The sequence below is a fragment of the Periophthalmus magnuspinnatus genome, chromosome 18, assembly GCF_009829125.3.
Source record: "Periophthalmus magnuspinnatus isolate fPerMag1 chromosome 18, fPerMag1.2.pri, whole genome shotgun sequence".
Taxonomy (NCBI): domain Eukaryota; kingdom Metazoa; phylum Chordata; class Actinopteri; order Gobiiformes; family Gobiidae; genus Periophthalmus; species Periophthalmus magnuspinnatus.
In genome coordinates, this window is record NC_047143.1 from 19,713,346 (window position 1) to 19,734,554 (window position 21,209).

The 21,209-nt window shown below is 36.7% G+C and overlaps 2 protein-coding genes across 3 annotated transcripts in view; both read left to right on the forward strand.

The window, feature by feature from the left end:
• Positions 1 to 4,280, forward strand: part of LOC117386272 (phosphofurin acidic cluster sorting protein 1-like) — a 69,541-nt gene extending 65,261 nt beyond the window's left edge. For both annotated transcript variants that reach the window (XM_033983609.2, XM_033983611.2), the window contains exon 24: positions 532 to 4,280. In XM_033983609.2, coding sequence (XP_033839500.1) covers positions 532 to 650 — 119 coding nt within the window. In that variant the 3' untranslated portion in view covers positions 651 to 4,280. The remainder of the gene's footprint in view (positions 1 to 531) is intronic.
• A 285-nt stretch (positions 4,281 to 4,565) lies between these two features.
• On the forward strand, positions 4,566 to 21,174 carry LOC117386475 (kinesin light chain 2). Its single transcript, XM_033983835.2, has 14 exons — positions 4,566 to 4,669; positions 6,756 to 7,001; positions 7,210 to 7,540; positions 10,068 to 10,284; positions 10,584 to 10,773; positions 11,295 to 11,468; positions 12,744 to 12,843; positions 13,698 to 13,747; positions 13,876 to 13,943; positions 14,695 to 14,803; positions 15,509 to 15,628; positions 16,396 to 16,520; positions 17,573 to 17,630; positions 17,720 to 21,174. Exons 2-14 carry the CDS (start codon positions 6,774 to 6,776, stop codon positions 17,801 to 17,803), a joined length of 1,854 nt encoding a protein of 617 aa, XP_033839726.1. The 5' UTR covers positions 4,566 to 4,669; positions 6,756 to 6,773; the 3' UTR covers positions 17,804 to 21,174.
• The last annotated feature ends 35 nt before the right edge of the window (positions 21,175 to 21,209 follow it).

Genomic DNA, 21,209 nt, shown 5'->3' on the forward strand with positions numbered 1-21,209 from the left:
GTTGAGTAGTCAGATTCACTGACCAGTTGGTGGTTCTATCCCAGCTCCCAAAGGTGCATGTGGTTGTTGTGTGCTTGGCCAAAACACTTAACTCTTGACCGTCAGTGTTTCCATACACAGACTTATGAATGTGTGTATGAGCTTTCAGTGCCTTGAAGATAGAAAAGCGCTATATAAATGTTTATAATTGCCATTTATTTAAATATTAAATATAAATCGATTAAGCTATAATTAAACTATTCAGTTATTTAACTTGGACGGTATTCACATTCCATATCACAATTGGAACTAAACTGGAACTAATAACAGGACTAAAATGACTAAAATGGGACTAAAACCGGTTTGAAACTGGGCTAAAACAGGACTAAAACAGGTTTGAAACAGGGCTAACATAGGACTAAAACAGGACTAAACAAAGTCTACATCGGGACTAAACTGGGACCAGCACATGTGTGAAAGCAGCATTAGTTCTTCTGTACATTGATTTCAATTTTGTAAAAGGTGATGATTCAATATCTCTTCTTTCCTCAGTGTCTATTGACGGTGTGGAGTGGAACGACGTCAAGTTCTTCCAGCTGGCTGCGCAGTGGCCTACACACGTCAAATATTTACCTGTGGGACTTTTTGGCTACAGCAAACCGTCATCATAGGGGTAACCATGGAGCCCCCAACATGACCTGTGAACCCTCCTCGACTTTTGCCCCCCACTGCTTCTTTTATTTTCCCCAAAAAAGATCAGTGCAGGGCTGTAACTATTGTCACTTTATTGCCCCCTGGTGGATGTATGTGGTATTGTATGTGAGTGTGTGGAGGCTGCATGCAATTGTGAATGTACAGTATGTTTATGAGTGTTTTTTCAAGGGGCTCACAGCACAAGTTAAAAAGCAAACTGCCACTTTCCGCTACAATGGGATGAAATTGCATGCAACCAATTACCGGTTTTAGTCCTGATGCCCTTCCGTGAATTGTCAGCATTCTCAATGCGATGTCGCTCATTCATTCTTGCATGGATTCACAGTAAAATTCACTCTTGTGCCACAAAAACTTAAAATGGCATTCGTATTTGCATGTTTGAAGTCCTCTGCTTTAAAATACAAGCTGGCATGCGTCAAAGTCATAACCAATTATCAAAATTTGCTCAGTACCATTTTAATTTCAAGGGCTTCCACTGAACTATATTGAATTTGTGTACTAAAAGAATGCGTGGCTGCAACAGGCACAAAATGAAGTGTGTTTTGGTTTCCCTTATTACCAGTGCTATTTTGTGATTGTCAGTAATGTCAGGGCAAAAGAGGAATGCATTTATTTTTCTAATTATATACTGAGCAACCATAACATTATGACTTTTAAGATGTGAAATTAATATCTGCATCTTTTCATTTTGGCACCTGTGATTATGGACTGTAATTATTTCTCAAAATATATATTTTTATAAATAGTTAAAAGCTGGAAAAAATGGGTAATGATTCGAGTGAATTTGGTTAGGAACAAATTAAAGGTGCACTTTTTGTGGAGGATTCGCCACTTGCTTGCCTCTTCAAAGATGTTTTGTCTGGAAGGTTCCACAGTATGGCAATCAGGTGGTGTTACAAGACCAAATTAGAGGTCAGATCCAGGGAGAGGCAACCCCACTCAAAGTAATAATAGTAAAATGGTATTTTTGAGCAAAAAAGTTGCTATAATTGAATTGGCAAGTATAATGCCATTCTGTGGAACATTCTAGGCATAGTATAGGAATAATAATAACATCTTAGAGACAAAGAGATGACCCTTCACCAGAAAAATGACATGAGCCCTGTTAATGTTGAGTTGTTTTTTCTACTGGGGTAACAGACTGTGGTTCTACTGTGGCATACTGTAATTGCATTTCTTGGAACATAGCAGACTGGGGATACCCCACAAGATCTGATGCAGTCATAATGTTATGGTTGATCCATGTAACTATAATTTGCTATGCACTTACGATACTGTGTGTTTGCGGCTGGTTAAACCTTTTTAAACAGACAGACCTATCACAATTATGCAAGAAATAATAACAGCGGAACTAAGTAATGCATTTTCAAACTGTAGTTAAAAGATATATACGTTTTTACATTTAGTCCCGCTTCTTAAATACGCAATAAAGCACAAAGTCATTTTCCAGCTATCATCATACCCTATATTTTTACAGGCAGCTATTACTTTACATTACATGGCTTTGATTTCTCTATTTTTCTGGAAGTCTGATCCAAACTGCTTATTCTATTGGCTGTTGTGAGATGTTTAGTGACAAGTGTATGTGTGTGTGGTGCGTTCATGTACCGTGGTCAAAAATTGTAAAGCAAATTGTCTTTTTTTATATAATGTGAAAGAGGGCATGCAGTTGTGTTTGAAAGATGTGGTCAGTATCAATAGCTGCTGTAATCTTGTTGTTAACTGTGCAGCTTGACATAAGGCAAAACCTCCAACAAAATGAACGGTGCAAATGTTTTAGATTTATTTTTTAACACTATGAAAAAGCAAAAAAATAGAAAATCAATATGGAAAAGCATTGCCCAAAAGGTAAAATAAACAGGTTATGATAAAACGAGTACTTGGAAAGAGCCTCCGCAAAGGCCCTGGTCCTATCCCGCAATGAGAAAGATATGGTGTCCAGACTCAGAGTTGTCTAGTACCCAATTTTTAACCATGAATGAAGAACATAAATTGTTTTCCCTATCTACTAAGTCCCTTCATGCATTTTGATCCTGAAACAAGAACAAAAAAACATAAATGAATATGATCATCTGGGCATTTGCTTCTTTATGGTTCTCATCCACCAAAATGAATGATTTTTAAAAGAATTGGCAGGATCCTTTAGTCTATATTTAGTTTTTTTAGTGGTAAATTGACTATTGACAGATAGTTAAACTAATGAAAACTAATATATATATATAGTATTATTCATTGACAGCCTAAAACCTTTGCACCTTACTGTAAAAATAAAACAAAATTGAATGTATCTTACCAACATGATTCAAGCCTTGTCCTCTGCACTGTAACTCTCTCCAGTATTGTATTAGCAAAACTAGTTTTCTAAATAGTGTTGTCTTGAATTTTTTGATAAGATTTGAGATAGACTTAAACAGTGTTGTGGCGTCAGCACGCATCTCCTTATGTTACATCCTTAAGTTCAAACTGGGAGGATCAAAACTAAATTATCAGTTTTCATACCGTTTTTCATTCCAGATCTCATCATAAGATACTACTGTAGCCCAGATAACAAAAAATACACTGCAATATGTACTTAATTTGTTAAAAAGAAAATTTAAACTCGATTATGTTATGTTGTTGAAAAATTCTTGTTGTAATTTATTGCTGGAAAAAAAGGTTTGACCCTAAAGTATAATGTATCATGAATATTGTTAAACCAAAATGCAAAACATGGCAATCAAAAATAAATAAATTAGCACTTTTTAGTATTGCAACAAAAAGAAAATTTAAATTAAAAAAAATGCACATTTGTACTGCCTTCTAATTTCATTCATTTATAGTGCATTTATGGCAGTGAGGTATACTTACTCACTATAGTGTTTTTGACGCCTTACATTCAGTTGAAACTACTGCCAACAAAAAGAATTTCCAAATTGTTAAAGAAAATATAATATTTGATGTGTTTTATTTGCCATTTTAGGTGCTGAAATAAGTGAGCCTTGTCCTGTCATTTCAAGAATGTTCTACATTAAAACTGTTTGATTTTGATTGTTTACTTGTTCTGATCCTATGGTCTTTTACATGTGAATTTGTACTGTACCTGTCTGTAAGCCTGTGATTTTTAATGTAACTCTATCCCTATGTCCAAACTGAAATGGTGGATAGAGAGTAGAAACCATTTGGTTCATCAATAACGTTTGTCTGTGGTCAGCAGTGTCTTCTCTGCAGAAAATTTTAAAAACAACATAATGAATAATTTAAAAACTCACTTACCTTATAGCTTTGTATATTCGCCCCAGAAATGGTTTAACTGAAAGAGTTTTACGTTTGTGGAAAGTATTTTTGCACATGCCATTGTTTCTTTAGCTTTTTTGCCTTTTGCCTATAACAGTAATAATAATTATGACAATAATATGAAACTAATGCTTGTACATATCAGATAGTACTTGTTAAACTGTATTTTTTGTTGTCTACATTGAACATGTTTTGTAGTTCTGCTTTTTCATGATTCCGTTTGTTAATCAAACTGATGTTGGATTGAAAAGTCGAAGTGTTCATCGTTTCATTTGTTTGTTTGTTTTTTTTAAATAAAAATGTTATTGATTTGTAATAACGGGTTTGTGTACTGCTTTGTGGAAATAGATCAGTTAATGCCATACTGTGGAACAATCCAGGCTAAAAGATAACATTTTCATGGAAACACTGGTGACAGACCCTCCACCAGATTATGGTGCAACTTTAACTATTAACGTTAATTTTAAAGATTGTATATTATAGTTAAGAAAAAATTTGTTAATGTATTTATGCACACTTCACAATGCACAGTATGTTTTCTGTGTTAGTGACATTTCCGGTACAAAAGTGAGTTTATTTTGAAAACCGGAAGTAGTTTCGCTTTTTCAATAATATAGCTTTACAAAGGTTGTTTGGAGCATCACAACACTGTCCCGCCGCTTTGTTGGAGGGACAGAAAACACTTCACTAGTTTTCAATGAAGGTAAGACTTATTACATCCCGTATAACGTCATATTTAGCTCTTTGGACGCAGTTACGTTACGTTTGACTGTAATTTGTGTGTTTTGTGAACGATGCAGTCGCGGCGAGGTCCATAAATGTCACCCTGCTCCTCTATGGTTACAGGTTCGCTTATGAAACGATTATATTGTACATGTTACAATCAAGCTATGCTAACTGCACATTGTCGATTATCTCTTCTTTGATACAGTAAGCTAGTTTGTATGTTTAGGTAACGCTCTTCAGGTCGTGGCCTATTTTATTTACCCTTTATTTCTTGTTTTGATATATGCGTATCAATAGAACTAGCATTTTTGGTGCGTTTTGGACACGTTTTGGATTGGTTTCGTACGTAATGCTAGCTGTCGGTCACCTTCATTGATCGGATGCCAAGCCAGCAAATGTTCCTCTTTCTCAACACCAGTAGCTACCACAGGCCTCGGCTATTTCACCGGCTTTTGTTATTCATAATGGCGTCAAATAACTCAGATTACCTCTTATCGCTTGTATGGGCATTTACGCACGCAAGGCACCCTTGTAAATTGTGTTTTATGGGAGTTTTGAACGGGAAAGGAGGATGGAGGTAGCGTGGATAGTGGTGCATTGCAGTGAGTGTTGAGGTAGTGGATGGGTGGGGAGATACGGGGAGGATGGCGGACTTGGAGACGGGAAAGACAGGTGCGTAATCGTTAAAGGGGAAAACGAACAAGTCACGATTATTTGGCACAATTGCGCTTTGTGTCCTCTCTGGTCCTGCTGCTCTGGCGAAGGGATTCATTTACATCCGCGTTGTCAGCCTTCAGGACAAATGGCATAATTTGATATCCCTCAAAGTCAGAGGACAGTCATCGTGGCCGCCTTCTATTATAGGTTTGGGATGATAGGAAATGGCTGTTTTTGTGTACTTACGGCACCCAAAATGTACACCCATGAAAGCAGAACAATACTGGTCTCTCTCGTCAAATTGTCTAAAAATAATTTTTGCCTAATTAAACTTTTACAATGTCTAAAAAGTTTAAAGGAAGTGAATGAGTTAACCTCCAAGCATAACATAGTCCATTCATGCCAAGTGTTATTTGAAAATGTGTAATGCAAAACGATGAAGCACTTCAAATTTTTCAATGGGTTTTGAATTATGGGAAACTGGGACCGCAGCCATAGCATTTAACATTTTTTAAAACAAAATATTATATTATTTGAAAGGGATAAGAAAAGTCCTCAAAATGTTGCAAATTTGAAATGGCCTGCCTGACCTTGATTTAATATTTTTGGCACTATATTTAAAATTAAAACAGCAACTAACTAATTCAACAAATTAATATTGTTTGCTTAGTCCATAGTCCAGAGTTCTTATCTTATATCTATTCTGTAATTTTATTATTGTTGTTTTAATTGGCTCCATCACAGACACATTTTCTAAGATGCAAGGAATCCTCCAGAAGTGATCTAATCAGCACGTGTTTGTACTGTTATCATAAAGTGTCCTTGTTTATGTCCTTTCCTGGGCTGAACGCTGATGTATTCATTAAAGAAGGTAAAAACAGAAGACCCTTTATTCTATACTATTAAAAGTAAATAATATGATGGCTATTTATGTTTTGATTTGTTTGTATTGTGATTTTAATGTGTTTCTTATTCTGTAAAGCACTTTGAATGACTTTGTTTATGAATTGTGCTATACAAATAAACTTGCCTTGCCTAGCTGTGTATCACACTGTTACCCATGACACATGGTTTCCAGTGTCTTAAAGCACATAATAAATGCTAAAATGTTAAACATTTTTAGAGAAAAAAATCTGTGTAGCAACTTTCCCCCACATAACATAATGCAAACACATATTTTGTATATTATGTATTTATTTAACAAAATAGGTGATAGCAATTCACATAAAAAAGGGAACTCCCCCAGACAGTACCATATCATACGTAGTAGTGAAATACAGATACAATATTACAGAAATTACAAAATATAAAATTACTACAACAACACTGACTTTCTAAAAAGGTTAATATGCATTACTTATAGTATAAAGGTTATTAATTAACTTTCTCCTTATGTGTCTCTCTAGTGTGTATGAAATCAGGCAATGTCCACCATGGTGTACCCGCGTGAGGAGTCCTTGGAGCGGCTGAGTCAGGATGAGATTGTGCTGAACACTAAAGCGGTGATGCAGGGTCTGGAGACGCTCAGGGGGGAACATGCCCAACTCCTCAACTCTCTGCTGGACTGTGCTCAGCCCCCCACGGCCCAGGAGAAATCTGGAGCTTTGAGGAAGAGTCTGGAGGCAATTGAGCTTGGCCTGGGGGAGGCACAGGTGAACAAAATACATTTTTAAAAGCATACTATATATAATTTGGTATTGTCCTTTCCCCCATTTTACCAAGTTTAATTGCAGTTTTGTCAATACTATACTTAAATATCAGTTTTGTTCAATAACACATTTTTTATCATTTTTAATGGATATGAGCGTAGCAAAATTCAAGTAAATCCAAATACATTCCTTAAACTCTCCTTTGGTCCAGGTGATCATTGCCCTGTCCAGTCACCTCAGCACAGTCGAGTCAGAGAAGCAGAAGCTGCGGGCTCAGGTACGGAGGCTCTGTCAGGAAAACCAGTGGCTGAGGGACGAGCTGGCCAGCACCCAACACAAACTCCAGCACAGCGAGCAGAGCGTGGCCCAGCTCGAGGAGGAGAAGAAGCACCTCGAGTTCATGAACCAAATCAAGAAGTTCGATGATGACACATCGCCCTCCGAAGACAAGAACCAGAACAGCAGCGGAGGAGGAAGCGGAGGGGATGGATCCAAGGACAGTCTGGATGATCTGTTCCCCAATGACGATGACCAGGGACCAGGTAAGACTGAGCAGCAGCAGCAGCCTGGTACATGGAGCAATGAGTTTAAGGAAATGATGATTACACTGAAAGAAGAATAGCCAATCTTAACTTTATTTATATGGCTAAATTTATAGAGCACTTTTAAAATGACAAACAAAACCAACTGTACAAAAAACATATTACTATATGAATTATTGGTGCACTGTGTTACTTTTCTGGTTGCAGGTATGCCACATGCTTGTCTCCATCTAGATGTTATTGCTTTGTATATAATGTTCTGCAATATGACATTAAATTTATTTATCTCCGTGGAAAGTAGCTAGTGATGTGATCAGGTGACCCCGCTCACAATAAGTCATTAGTATGTGTTTAAGCCTTACTGTGGAACATTCCAGACAAAAAATAAACATGTCAATGAAGAAAAGCAGAAATGCGAAACCCCCCACTAAAATGGTACATAGTGCATCCATCAACAGTAAAAGTCAGTCCTCATACCAAGTTAAAAGTTAAAGGAAATAATAGGAAATGTATTGTTTGTGTGCTTGTGCTTGTGTGCAAAAGTAATGATCACACAAGATATTTTTAATTAAACCCACAGATGCGCTTCACCAGAGAGTACATGGTTGATCTTTTAACAGACAAAGACAGCAAGCTGATGAAACCTGCAGTGTGTTTCGGACAACAGAGCCATTGTCCTTTTTGAAATGTTAACAGTGTAGTTATCTCTTATGTATCTAAATGTTATGTTGATGCTTGAAGCCTTTGTTACAAATTAAGAGAAAATGAAAAGAAAAAGAGGTGCCTGAATTTAGCTTGAAAATACTTGGGTAGAATCGAGTGCAGGATTTATCACTTTTTATGTAAAAAATGGAGCATCAAAATATGTTTCTTATATAATTACAGTCTATGTGATTTGAGCTGCTCTACAATTTACTATTGTACAGTTTAAACAATTTCCACATTCTATACAGAGTACCTATATTTTATTTAAGTGATCAAATAAATCGTCACCATCTTAAGTGTAGGCAGTAGTAGAGCCAGCAGCCAGTTCTCCTGTGAGTGTAATGTTTATGCCACATTCTGCTCTGAGAGTTTACACAGGAACACAAGCTGTTCATTGAGTTTTATTTAGATCTTTATTTTTCCGGTTGAGCTCAAAGGTCTTTTTATACCAAGCTGAGCAGTCTGTTTGCAGTTTTCTCTTTCCAGTGTAATTTTGCCATTTTCCATTTGATTTATTAAATAAATGGCACCAAAACATTGTAATGTTGATAAGGGAGGGCTAGGAGTAATGTTGAAAAATGACAATGTCTCAGTGATTGTTTTGGAGATTTGGATTCGACCATTTGTGTAGTCAAATTCATACAGTCCATAGTAAAACTATAGACAGCTTTTTGCAGACTGAAATTAAAGTGAAATATCTGCATTTTTGTAGTGAATTTTAGTCTATTCTTGTGCCATACTTGAACCACAACTAAGCCATGTACCAAGTTTTAGCACATTTCTGAAGGATTGCCATAATAGTTATTCAATACTGTCATCAGGATAAAAATAAAATCAAGATATAGGTGGGTAACTCACTTAACATATCTGTGCATTTGGGTGAAACTCCTACACCTACATGAAATGCCATTAGCAAAACCAGGAAGTGCTGAGCCTGTTGAATTATTGATGAAGACATGTAGTGCACTCTTTGAAGTCAGCTTTTCATCTTTTCAGTTTCTATAGGAACGATATACTCTTGGGAAATACTATGATTGATGTTATAATTTTAATTTAAGCTCATTTTCTTAACTCTAACCATAAATAATTTACTTTGTTCTGATCAATATTTTTTGGCTGCCAAAGCAGCATAAATTCAATTAACATGACAAATAATTTCTCTGTATTTCTGACATGTAAGGCACACAGGCTTCTCTTGGTCATTGGGGAACATCCTTTGCAGTTCAAGTGTTTCTGGTGTTAATTCAATTTTTTGGTTTGTCCATTAGCTTAACTCTGACTTAACTGCTACTATTCATGGTTCAGCCCCTTTTAGACCAGGTTTAGTCCTATTTTAGCCCTGGTATAGTTCTGTTGCGGCTCTGTCCTAGCTGTGGTTTTGCTCAGGTGGTACTCAGTGTTTTTTGTATAATGTAAAAAAAAAAAAAAGTAGGAACTACAGCTTTGTATAAAAACATGGTTGTGCATACAGAGAAATAAGATTCAACTTACAAAAAATATCTTACTTCAATATATCTCACATACTGAAGTGTCACAAGTTGTGGTGCAGCTGATCATGTGCTGAGAATAAGCCCTAGAGACGATCGGACTGAGGACAGTACTTACATTTACTGCCTTCTTCTGTTTTAAGTTTAATGCCTTAATGCTGAACATTCCAAGCACAGCAATGACCTTTCCAGCTATAAGCACCACTAGAAAAGTTACATAGTGCAACTCTGAAGATACTACTATTTGAGAAATTAGTAATGAGGATCAAGCCTTTAATAGCAAAATCAAGTTTACCATTTTAGCATTATGATAACACCTTTCCCCTTGCTCACAGCCCAGCCGAGTGGGGAGGTGGCCGCTCAGCAGGGGGGCTACGAAATCCCAGCCCGTCTGAGGACCCTCCATAATCTGGTGATCCAGTACGCATCGCAGGGCCGGTATGAGGTGGCAGTGCCCCTCTGTAAACAGGCTCTGGAGGATCTGGAGAAGACCTCAGGACACGACCACCCCGATGTGGCTACCATGCTCAACATCCTCGCTTTGGTCTACAGGTCAGGAAAACACAGGCTAATGGTGCTAATGCTAACTGGCAAAGTAGGGCTTTGACTAATGGTTATTTCAGAATAATGGAAAGCTACTGTTGCAATAATCACTCACACACAAAGGTGGTAATGTTTTGCCTAAAGACACAACAGTATGTTCTGAGCCATTGCAGCTCTTTGCTCATGCTATATAAACCAATGCTATTGGAGCTATAGTACCTTTTCAGATACATCATACAGACATATCTTTATATCTTTTATTGTGATGTAATACCTGATTGCTCTATTCATTCTTATTTATTTTACAGGGACCAGAACAAGTACAAAGAAGCGGCCCACCTACTGAATGATGCGTTGGCCATCAGAGAGAAGACCCTGGGGAAGGATCACCCTGCTGTGGCTGCGACGCTAAATAATCTGGCTGTGCTTTACGGAAAGAGAGGCAAATACAAGGAGGCGGAGCCACTGTGCAAGAGGGCGCTAGAGATTAGGGAGAAGGTGAGAGTGCAACTTTCACTATTAGCAGGGGCATACATGACAATAAAACTAGCTATACTATACACTAATAGACATATTTTTGGTTACTTTTTGGCTAACATTTTTACCCTCACTGGGGGAGATTTTAGTAGCCTTAAGTAGTAGCTTGTGTGGCCCCATCATCTTGTCAGTGCCCAATTTCTGGATCAGCACTGGCTCTAGTGGAAACTGTTGTTGTGTCCTTAGGCAATACTCTTTACCTACACTGTTTAGTATGAATGTGGTGTGTGGGCCTTTGAGTGCCCAAAAAATGCTATAAAATTAAGAAAGAAAGCATTCAACTTAAACAACAAAATATATGGATCATACCTGGACGTCTGAGGGATTAGACAATCATCTTTCTTAATTTTGCTCACTATACTGGTATTTGTCATTAAAGCCTAATCTTCACAATCTCTACAAATAGGCTATCTGTCTTTTTTGTTTTTAGCTGTTTTAGCTTTATAAAAGTAATTTGTGATCAATGTCCCTGTCTTTTTCAGGTTTTGGGGAAGTACCACCCAGATGTGGCCAAGCAGCTGAATAACCTGGCCCTGCTGTGTCAGAACCAGGGAAAATACGATGAGGTAGAGTATTATTACAGAAGAGCTTTGGAAATCTACGAGTCCAAACTGGGAGCAGACGACCCCAATGTCGCCAAGACCAAGAACAACCTGGTTTGTACTGCACTTATATAAATCCCATATATTTCAACCAACCGGAAGGGTCTTAACCCTATAGCGTCTGATGCTATTGTCGCCGATAGAGCGCGGTTGCGGACTTTCCAGTAGTGTAACTCCACGAAGAGTCGTGCTCTCATGTAAATTCAAACAGTGTCTCAAAGCAGAGGCATGGGGATAATCTGCCTCTGTTGTCCCTCGAAGGTGACGAATGAGAGCGCGGGTGCTGCAGGGATGTTCCCAGTCATTTATTCGAGGCGTAAAAGAAAAAATACGGATGGATATGTAAAATCGAGGTAGTTGTGTGAAAAAATGCAGTAAATTCTGATACTTCCTTTAACATGATTTTTATGGCTTAAAAAAGAATAAAAGTCTAGGTGAGCTATACTGGTCCATAGTGTGCTCAGTCCTTAAAGGGTTTTAAAGGGCCAGTACCTAATTTTGAACCATGAGTCAGGAAATTGTTTTTGTTTGAACTGGAGGACAGTGTGAAGAGGCTGAGGAGGTTGATGGTTCTACTGCTGAAGCTTAGAACCTTGCTGTACATGGTGTATGCTTTTTAATATATTCTCACTTCATTTAACACTTTACTCAAATAACTAGCATTTTGCACATTGATTGACCAACCTAAAATGTTAGTAGGGTCTGTGCACAATAGCAGTTAGCAAACTTTCTGTTAGCATCACTACTTCCTGTCAAATTGTATCTCTATGAGGGTTTTGCCGAGTCATGCTAAAATTAATAAAAATGTAAACATAAGACAGTGGAGAGCTGTGGGTGGATGTCACTGACAACTTGTTAAAAATTGTACAAATAAAATGAATACTTCACTGGATGACACTTCTGTGTTTAAAAAGGGAGATGTTGGTGTCTCAGTGGTAACGCTAATTCTAATTTTGAAGCATAATAAATAATAAAACAGTACACACTGATATATTCTACATATAAAAATAATTGGCTAGTTTTTACTTTAATTCGATTTTTTATAGATTGTTTATTTTATGTTTTCTGACTTTAATAAAAGTCACTGTTAGCTTTGAGACAGTGAGCTAGCTAGCATGCTGCTGTGGACAAAGCCTAGCAAATGAACATTTTCAGTCACCAGTCCTAAGTGCTGTACAAGTTTGACTGGTACTATACTGTAAAATGAGTTGTACCATATAGTGTTAAATACTCATCACAACATGCAATCACCTGACTGTAACTTCAGTAGTGGGGGTCTGTGGGTATTTCTGTTTTGTATAAGCCTAATTGATTGTGTTTTCTCCTCAGGCCACATGCTACTTGAAGCAGGGAAAGTTCAAAGATGCAGAGGCGCTGTACAAAGAGATCTTGACCCGAGCACATGAGAAGGAGTTTGGATCTGTGAACAGTGAGTACAAAACATGTGACCAAATCTAATGTACACCAACACTATTACACACAATGCAGCAGTTGAGCCATTGTGTATGGTAATAGCTCAACTGCTGCATTGTAAGCACAAGTATGCATTTACTCTTGTAGAACAAATTGTAGTAGCTCAAGAGTTGAAGAGAAGAGGCACTGGAGTTCACAGAACACTCACACTCAGAAAATAAGTGGAACAGACAGCACTATAATGTCTAATAGGAAATTCTTGTCTTGCTACAGGTTTTGACATTTATGGTAAATGGTTAATGATGGCCGATTCAAAAGGCCATCATGTAAGAATTACTATATTCCTTTGTTATGAAATTATTAAATAAAATTATATGTATAAAATAAATTATGTGACATAGTGGCCCCATTTATTTGCATAGTAAGACTGTTTTTCCCACATTTTAAAATCTTTGCATCACCTTTGCCCTCCAAATCCTAAAATCAACTCCACCACTAAAAGCGAAGCATGAGCCTGTCTGTTCCTTTGTTATAGTGTCTGTAGCCAAATCCAGTTTTGATTTGGCCCCACACCTCTTCCCTCCTCTCTCCATCCTCTTTCCCTCCTCTCTCACCTCTTTCTCCTCTTCTCTCCTGCTGTCACTGTGGGACAGTGGATTACCCTAAAGCTTAATGCCCTCCACTATAAGCCTATCAAAACCCTGTGTGCTCACATGACCAGTGCAAGGGGCTCAGGCAGGAATTTGGATATTTTCATAAAAAAAGTTATGCAATAAATGTTCCAAAATAACACCGTGCTGAAATTGTAATGTGGATCAAATACAATGGATGGATTATATGGATTATAATATGCGCTTTGCCTATTTGCAGATGATAACAAGCCAATCTGGATGCATGCAGAGGAACGTGAGGAGAGCAAGGTTAGACTATTCTTTTTCACATTGGCAATGGCTGATAGGATGTCTAGCAAACTAGCAAAAGTTTATACATCAGGAAAATGCATTATATTTTGATTGGTCTGATTTTCTGTTTATTGGTTGTTTTTCAGGGGAAACGTAAGGACGCTGGACCGTATGTTGAGTATGGGAGCTGGTATAAAGCCTGCAAAGTGGACAGGTAGAACACATATTACAATGAATATATAATAAAAATATGATAGAAATGCAAAATGTTGTTACTTACACTACTATTTACACTACACTAATTTGTTTACAGAAATGCAATAGTAGGACTTAACTTAAAGGCCCTGTACCCAATTTTTTTCCGATGTATCTGAGCAAAATATATTTTGCCCCAGTACAGGTACATTGTATAAGCAACTCTTGATGCCAAAATAAATCTGCTACATGCAGTCTGCATCGAATAATAAAGCATTTTACTGTCTGATAATCAAGACCAGCGTGTTGGCACGCTAGTTGTTGTTGGCATTACCGTGATGGCAAAACTCCGCTCCTATCTCTGAGAGTTCTGAAAAGCACTTATAAATTCATCACAGTGAATAAATAGGATGCATGTAATGCATAAAGTGAGGAATAACTTTGGACCACTGCAAACTGTTTGAAATGACTAGTTCTGTTTTTGATGTTTTTAAGACAGTAAAAACCAGGTACGGCACCTTTTTAAAACCTTATTTTAAAATAAGGGGACATGAATTCATGCATTATCATATGTTAATTTATGATATCATCTTATGCATGAAAACATTACCCATAATGGTACCTATCTATTGGATTTGGGGGCGATAAAATGATGAATGATGATTGGGAAACTAAATATTTAATCTTCTGAATGGCCAAAAGTCCTCAAAATTAAATTATGTCCTATAATTAAAACCAATGCACATCTGAATTTTCACTTTTGTTTGTAGCCCTACGGTGAACACCACACTCAAAAGCCTGGGGGCGCTGTACCGTCGTCAGGGTAAACTGGAGGCAGCTGAGACTCTGGAGGAGTGTGCCAGCAAGTCCCGAAAACAGGTACAGGGCTCCAACAAAACTCTAATGGGTACTGCCATGAAATACTGCTACTGAAATTAGCTTTGGTCTCCTGCTGCTTTATTTATTCAAAAGCCACATGAAGCTGAAATTCAAATGTGATTTACAAACACAATTTAAAAGAGAGATTTTCCATTCATTCTAGACACATTTGGGGTTTCATAATGATTGAAACAGTTGATCCTGTGTTGTGGAACATTTCAGCCAAAGCAATAAAATCTCCATAGAGACAAGCAAGCAATGTATCCTTAACTAGAAAAAGTTACGCAATGCATCTATAAGCATGAAAAAAGACTTAATTCATATTGAACAAATAGTTTATTATTACGAAATATTCAAGTAGTGAATGCTTTATTAATACCCTAACAATAAGGCTTGTGTTAGTGTCTGTGCACAAAAAGAAGCAGATGGCAAACTTTAGCAACGTAACAGCTGAAAGATTAGGATAGTTAAATAAATCCTTAAGGGAAATTACTAAGGTATTGTGGCCCAAATAAGTGTCTAACTCCAGATCAGTGTATGTAGAAATATGCGAACACATATGGTTAAAATGCACAAACATGTAGCATTCGTGCTTATGGGTTTAATTTTGTTACTACTGTAGCTACAGAAGCGGTTGATTACCTGCTGAGTTGTTGTTGGAAAGGGTAATATATTTTCTCATTGTTTTTGTGCTTCTGTGTAAAGGGGATTGATGCGTTTAACCAAAGCAAAGTGGTGGAGATCCTGAAGGATGGAGGAGAGCGGAGACAAAGAGAGAATGGACCACAGCAGGGAGAGGGGGACGACTCTGCTGAGTGGAACGGGGTCAGTGCAATGTGCAAATACAATATTCTACATGTTCGATATTTCAGTTGAGAGAAATTGGATTAAATGTGAAAAGCATTAAGTTATAAATTCTGTAGTTTTTAAAGTGGGACTAAATGCCTAAACTCCACCCACAACCACATTTCAAACAGAGTTGCTAAACTGAGCAGTGCCTGTTTACTAAAGAATGTGAGAGAGGAGGAGGGGCAGGATCTGGAGGTATAAGCAACAGTGTGATTGGTCTAAACAGGTATCCACACTTCAAACTCTGCCATGTGTTTGTAATCCAAGGCCACTGAAAGCAACACAAACTTGGATTTAAGTGTTTTTGACAAGAAGGCTGCAAATGTACCTAGTTTGTACTAAAGTTGCCAAATAATGACTAGGAACAGTAGACAATGCTATTAGAACATCATATACACAGTTTAGTAGTGAAACATTTTTTATTTACACTTTAAAAGGCATTAAATTAGAAGTTCTGTCGTTTGCAAAATATTCTCTACCATTTCCTAATATATACTCTTGAATTGAGTACTTTGGCACCTTGATTGGTTTCTTCTTGGTACTAGGTTTTGCCCCTTCAATCTAAATACTCAGCTTAAAGCCTTTCTTTTTTACTCTGTTTAATGAAGATCAGTGTTTCTCAAACTGTGGTTAGTGTATTTGTATTTTTTATCTTATCTTAGTTGGCCCATGGTGAGGGCTCTTTCAAAAGCACTGTTGGAGATCTTATAATAATGTAACCCATCTATTTCACTGTATTTCAGGATGGTAATGGGTCCCTGCGTCGCTCCGGCTCTTTTGGAAAGATCCGAGACGCTCTGAGGAGGAGCAGTGAGATGTTAGTGAAGAAGCTGCAGGGGAGCGGACCACAGGAGCCTCGTAACCCTGGGTAACTAACACCATAAGACTGAACTGCGTTAGGCAATACACTGTCCTATTCATCTGCATTTATACCTGGGGGACAAGTCAGTTGTTGGATCTTCAATAAAGGGTCTTTATTACGCTATTTTCTGATCTATGTTATAATATTGTTTCCTCCTCAAAAGCATGCTGGAGTTTTGTTTTGTTTCATTCACACATGTTTAGCAGACAAATTCTTCTATCAAACAAAAACACTGTGATGTCATGTGGTAATACAGGAAGTGCTCCACTGAGTTTTTATATCACCACTAGAATAATTTGGATGATTTCAGTTCTGGAATTGCCGATCTCTACTGAACCAAAGGTAAAAGGTAGCTGTTAACATGAAAATTACCACTTGATGATATTGCAAGGGGAAACAAAGCAATTTGAGCTTTGAAGTTGTAGACAGACTAATAATAAAGGATTACTGAAATGTGAATGAAACAAAACACAACTCAGGATATGTTTTGAGGAGGTTACAGCTTTATAACATGGCTTAAAGGTCACAAGAAAAAATTCTACAAAATATAGGGCCTTAAAGCAAATAGGCCAAGTTTATGAAATGAACTTCAGTCTTCTTTTGTGATTATACAGTCTTATAATTGTATCTTTGTATGGCATGTAACTTGCATTTGGCAATCCATAAACCTTTCTACTCACTGTTTGGAAACACCGGCAGCATTATGCAATGTAATCCTGCTGCTAAACGAAAAACACTCATAGTATAAATTAGCACTTCTGTTTTATGCATGTATTTCCCACATATTAATGAAACAATAAATGGTTACATATATTATGCTTTTCTACCTCCATTGGGCATTCAGAGCATTTAACAAAAAAGTCACCCATTCATATTTATATGTATCCTTAAACCAAGCTTTTTCCCATAGCAATAGATGAGACTGCGCTACCATCACTGTTAATGCATGAATGCCTACTTACAATAACATTTCTACATTGTCGGTGGACATTTTTGAAACAATGAAAAGCTTTATTATTTTAGGTTGTACGCATGTAACGTTAAATTTTTTTCTTTAGAATGAAAAGAGCCAGCTCCCTCAACTTTCTCAACAAGAGCACAGAGGAGACTGCACAGGTAGCTTAACACATTTTTCTATAAATTGAACAATGTCAAAACGCAATGAAATCCAAATTAAATCCTGTTTGTTTGGGGGGGGTTTTCAGGACGACAACTCCGCATTGTCCGAATCCAAGGTGTTGAGTGCCAGCAATGTGGACCTAACCAGACGCAACTCTCTGATTGGTTAGATTGATTTAGTTGGCGGGCGGGACTTTGCTATAGATGTCAAAATCACTTAGAGCATATTTTTAAAACCGCGTTAAGCATCGTCATTTCAGACATTTGAGATCGCTGCTATTCTTGCTGTACAAAAGGCTATGTACACAGTTATTAGCATGCTGCTCCATAGAAAGTGAATGTGTGCACCTCATACACTGTAGATCTAAAAACACATATCTGAAGTTAACTCACTAATTACAATGTAGGCTGGGTTAATATCAGATTTAGTTCAGAAAGATTGTAAATTTCATCTATAGCATGAGAAAAGCTGCGGCTAACCAATCATTTAACTTAGAGAATGGAGACTGAAGAATTCTTGGTAAGGTTTTGTAATAATTATATTTACACTGCAGAAAGACTTAATTCATAATGATCAAATGCTTTATTTATAATTACTACTTAAAGGCCCTGTAGCTGTCTTTAAAAATGTAAAAACTGAACTAGTTCATTTTGAACGATTTGCAGTGGTCCAAAGTTATTCCTCACACAGACCAGAGTAGATTTTTGCCTTAACGGTAAAGCTAACAACATGCTAATAGCACACTTCCTGATCGCAGACAGCGCGCAGTAGACTTATTTTGACCTCAAGAGCTGCTTATACAATCTATCTGAATTGGGCAAGACCAGTTTGTTCAAATCGATGGAAAACAGGGCCTTTTAAGTAGTTACTAACTTCCAACCCCTTAATTAAGTAACAAGTAACAAGTTCTTAATAAACTATTTGTTCATTATGTATTAAGTCTTTGTTCATGCTTTAGTAAGGCTAATTAAGGTATAGTTATTATAAAGCGTGACTGAATTCTAAAATCCAATTCAAATGATAGCACTAACCATCTTAAACCTCACATTTTGCCTTCTTGTTTTTGTACATATCGTTTTAAATTATTGATGTTTCTATCTGTGTTTTGTGCATGTTTGTTTCGCTTTGTTTACAAACATTTTGGGGTCATGAAAATTAGATTGGAAAATACAACAAAAAAAAAAAAAACATGAAACACTGAACAAAATGCTGAGTACCTCCAATCATGACAATTGTGAGTCTTACAGGTATTTATTGTGACTGAATCTTACAATTGCACTTAAAACTTGAAATCAAAATTTAACATTTCAAAATCCACTGTTGTCCATATGTGTATTTAAGATGTATAGTACAAATTAATTGACAGTTGCCAGGGGAAACCAAAACATGCTTAACAATTTGGACATTTTATAGGTGCACTTGTGTAACTAAGAGGGTTGGCCAACGTCTTGTCATGGAGATGTTGTTGCGTTGCCTGGAATGTTTCACAGTATGGCATTAAACGCTTTCTATCATTTATTAAACTACATGTGTTTACATTGCACAAAAGCACCATGAAAAACAGGTATTCTTACTGTGCGCGGGATCGCCTCTCTACAGATCTGACTTGTAATGACGTCACATGTTTTGGAAATGGATAAAGTTTAATAGCATTTTTGGGACATTCCAGGTAATAGCATTACCATAGATGGAAAAAGTACATAGTGCATCTTTAAAAGAAATTTATGGGCAGCAGTCTGGTCAATTATGAAAAAAATATATTTAGATGTTGTCAAAAATCTTGAGCCTGTTTTCAAACATCTCTTGACTGAAGCTAGTTTAGTTTACAATCGTTTCACTGTATTCCTTGTGTTATTCTTGTATACTTAAGTGACAAATGTTGTTTCATCACTGACTGTTGGCTTAAATGTGTTAAGCAATCCCTTGTTTTAAGAATGGATCTATGAATATCTATGAATGAAGACACTTGCATTGTTAAGCTGAATACATGGTCTAAGTGGGCTATGTTTAAGTCAGTTCATAGGCTGCATTCACACTTTAACACATCAAAATCAGTACAAAATTGGGACTAAAATCCAGGGTCCCTGTACCCCTGGTTAGGAAACACTGGTCCAGATCAGGACCAAACAGTCTACATCAGGACTAAACAGGGATCAAACCAGGACTTAGAAGTGTGAACACAGTGTTAAAGTGAAAGAGTTGAGGTCCTTTTTTACGTTATAAGTTTCCACACCAACTCACAACAAACTACAAATGAAATTTCTATTCATTCTAAATACATTTAATATTTTAAATCTAAAAATAAGATGGTATAAACAGCAGTAACTGAAAACAACAGTACCGTATACATATCAATTTTAATTTCTATGTTATTGTATTAAAATCTTGCATCCCGACACCTGCAATACCTCTGTAGCCCACTAGGGGACCTCAAACCTCACTTTCAGAATCACTTGTCTGAACGGATTGCATCACTTGTAAGAACATCAGTTATATTTTGATATCTTATTCTACTGTATACTTGGTTATTTGCTGATGTCAACCAAAGCAAGTCAAATACCAAGAGAATAGTCTGTAGAATGTATAGGATGTGTGTATGAATATAAATGGAAATTGTGTAGGATTTCTTTTCTAAACCTTCTTAATATATTTGAAGCTAGGTTAATCTCGAAAGTCAAATTTATCAACAGTAAATACACAAATGGGAGAAAGCAATTATGAAAAAACTACAGATTGTTTTAATTCTTCAAAATTCCTCTGTTAAAATGTTTATCCATCAGGTTTCGATTTTTTATTTTGTACGTGAAAAAGAGCAACAAAGTGAACTATGAGAAGAAACCATTGAAAGAAATTATTTGGAAGATAAGTTGGTTTACTGCAAATATTGTACAAAACAATAGTATTTTGTGATTGCCATCTAGTCATTCATTCACAAAAAAAAATCACATCACTACTCTTAGATCCTTACAATACAATACACAAGTACAATTGCTTAAAACTAGTTAAAGTAAAGGTGCACGGTTTTAATGTCTCTGGTGGAGGACCTGCTACCCACTTGTCTCCATGGAGTTGTTATGGCTTTGAATGAAATATTCCACAATATGGCATTAAACATATATATCTAGCATTTCTTTCATCTTGGATGTTTTATTGCTCAAAACTATAGACGATTAATAACCTCTAATTTAGATATGTTTAATGCCATATTGTGGAGCATTCCTGACAAAGCAATAGCCTCCACCAAACACATCATTGTGCATCTTTAAGAAATTAGAAACTCCCATCTTTAACTAAACTCTGGTCGTCTAATTATCTATATATGGACACTTGGTTTATTTAAAATTGATGTAAATAATTCTCCATGTGGCGATCAGATTTCAAAATACTGTCCAAATACTTATAGATTTATATATTGACTACTACCTACAGTTAAGACTTGTACTGTATCTTCTGTATACTGCTGCTGTCTCGCTTCTCATGATATGGAACTTGTAAAAGGGGCCAATTAAATGTCAATAAAAATAGCTTAACTTTTGAACTTAATTGCATTCATTGTCTTTGTTTTGTTAACGTGC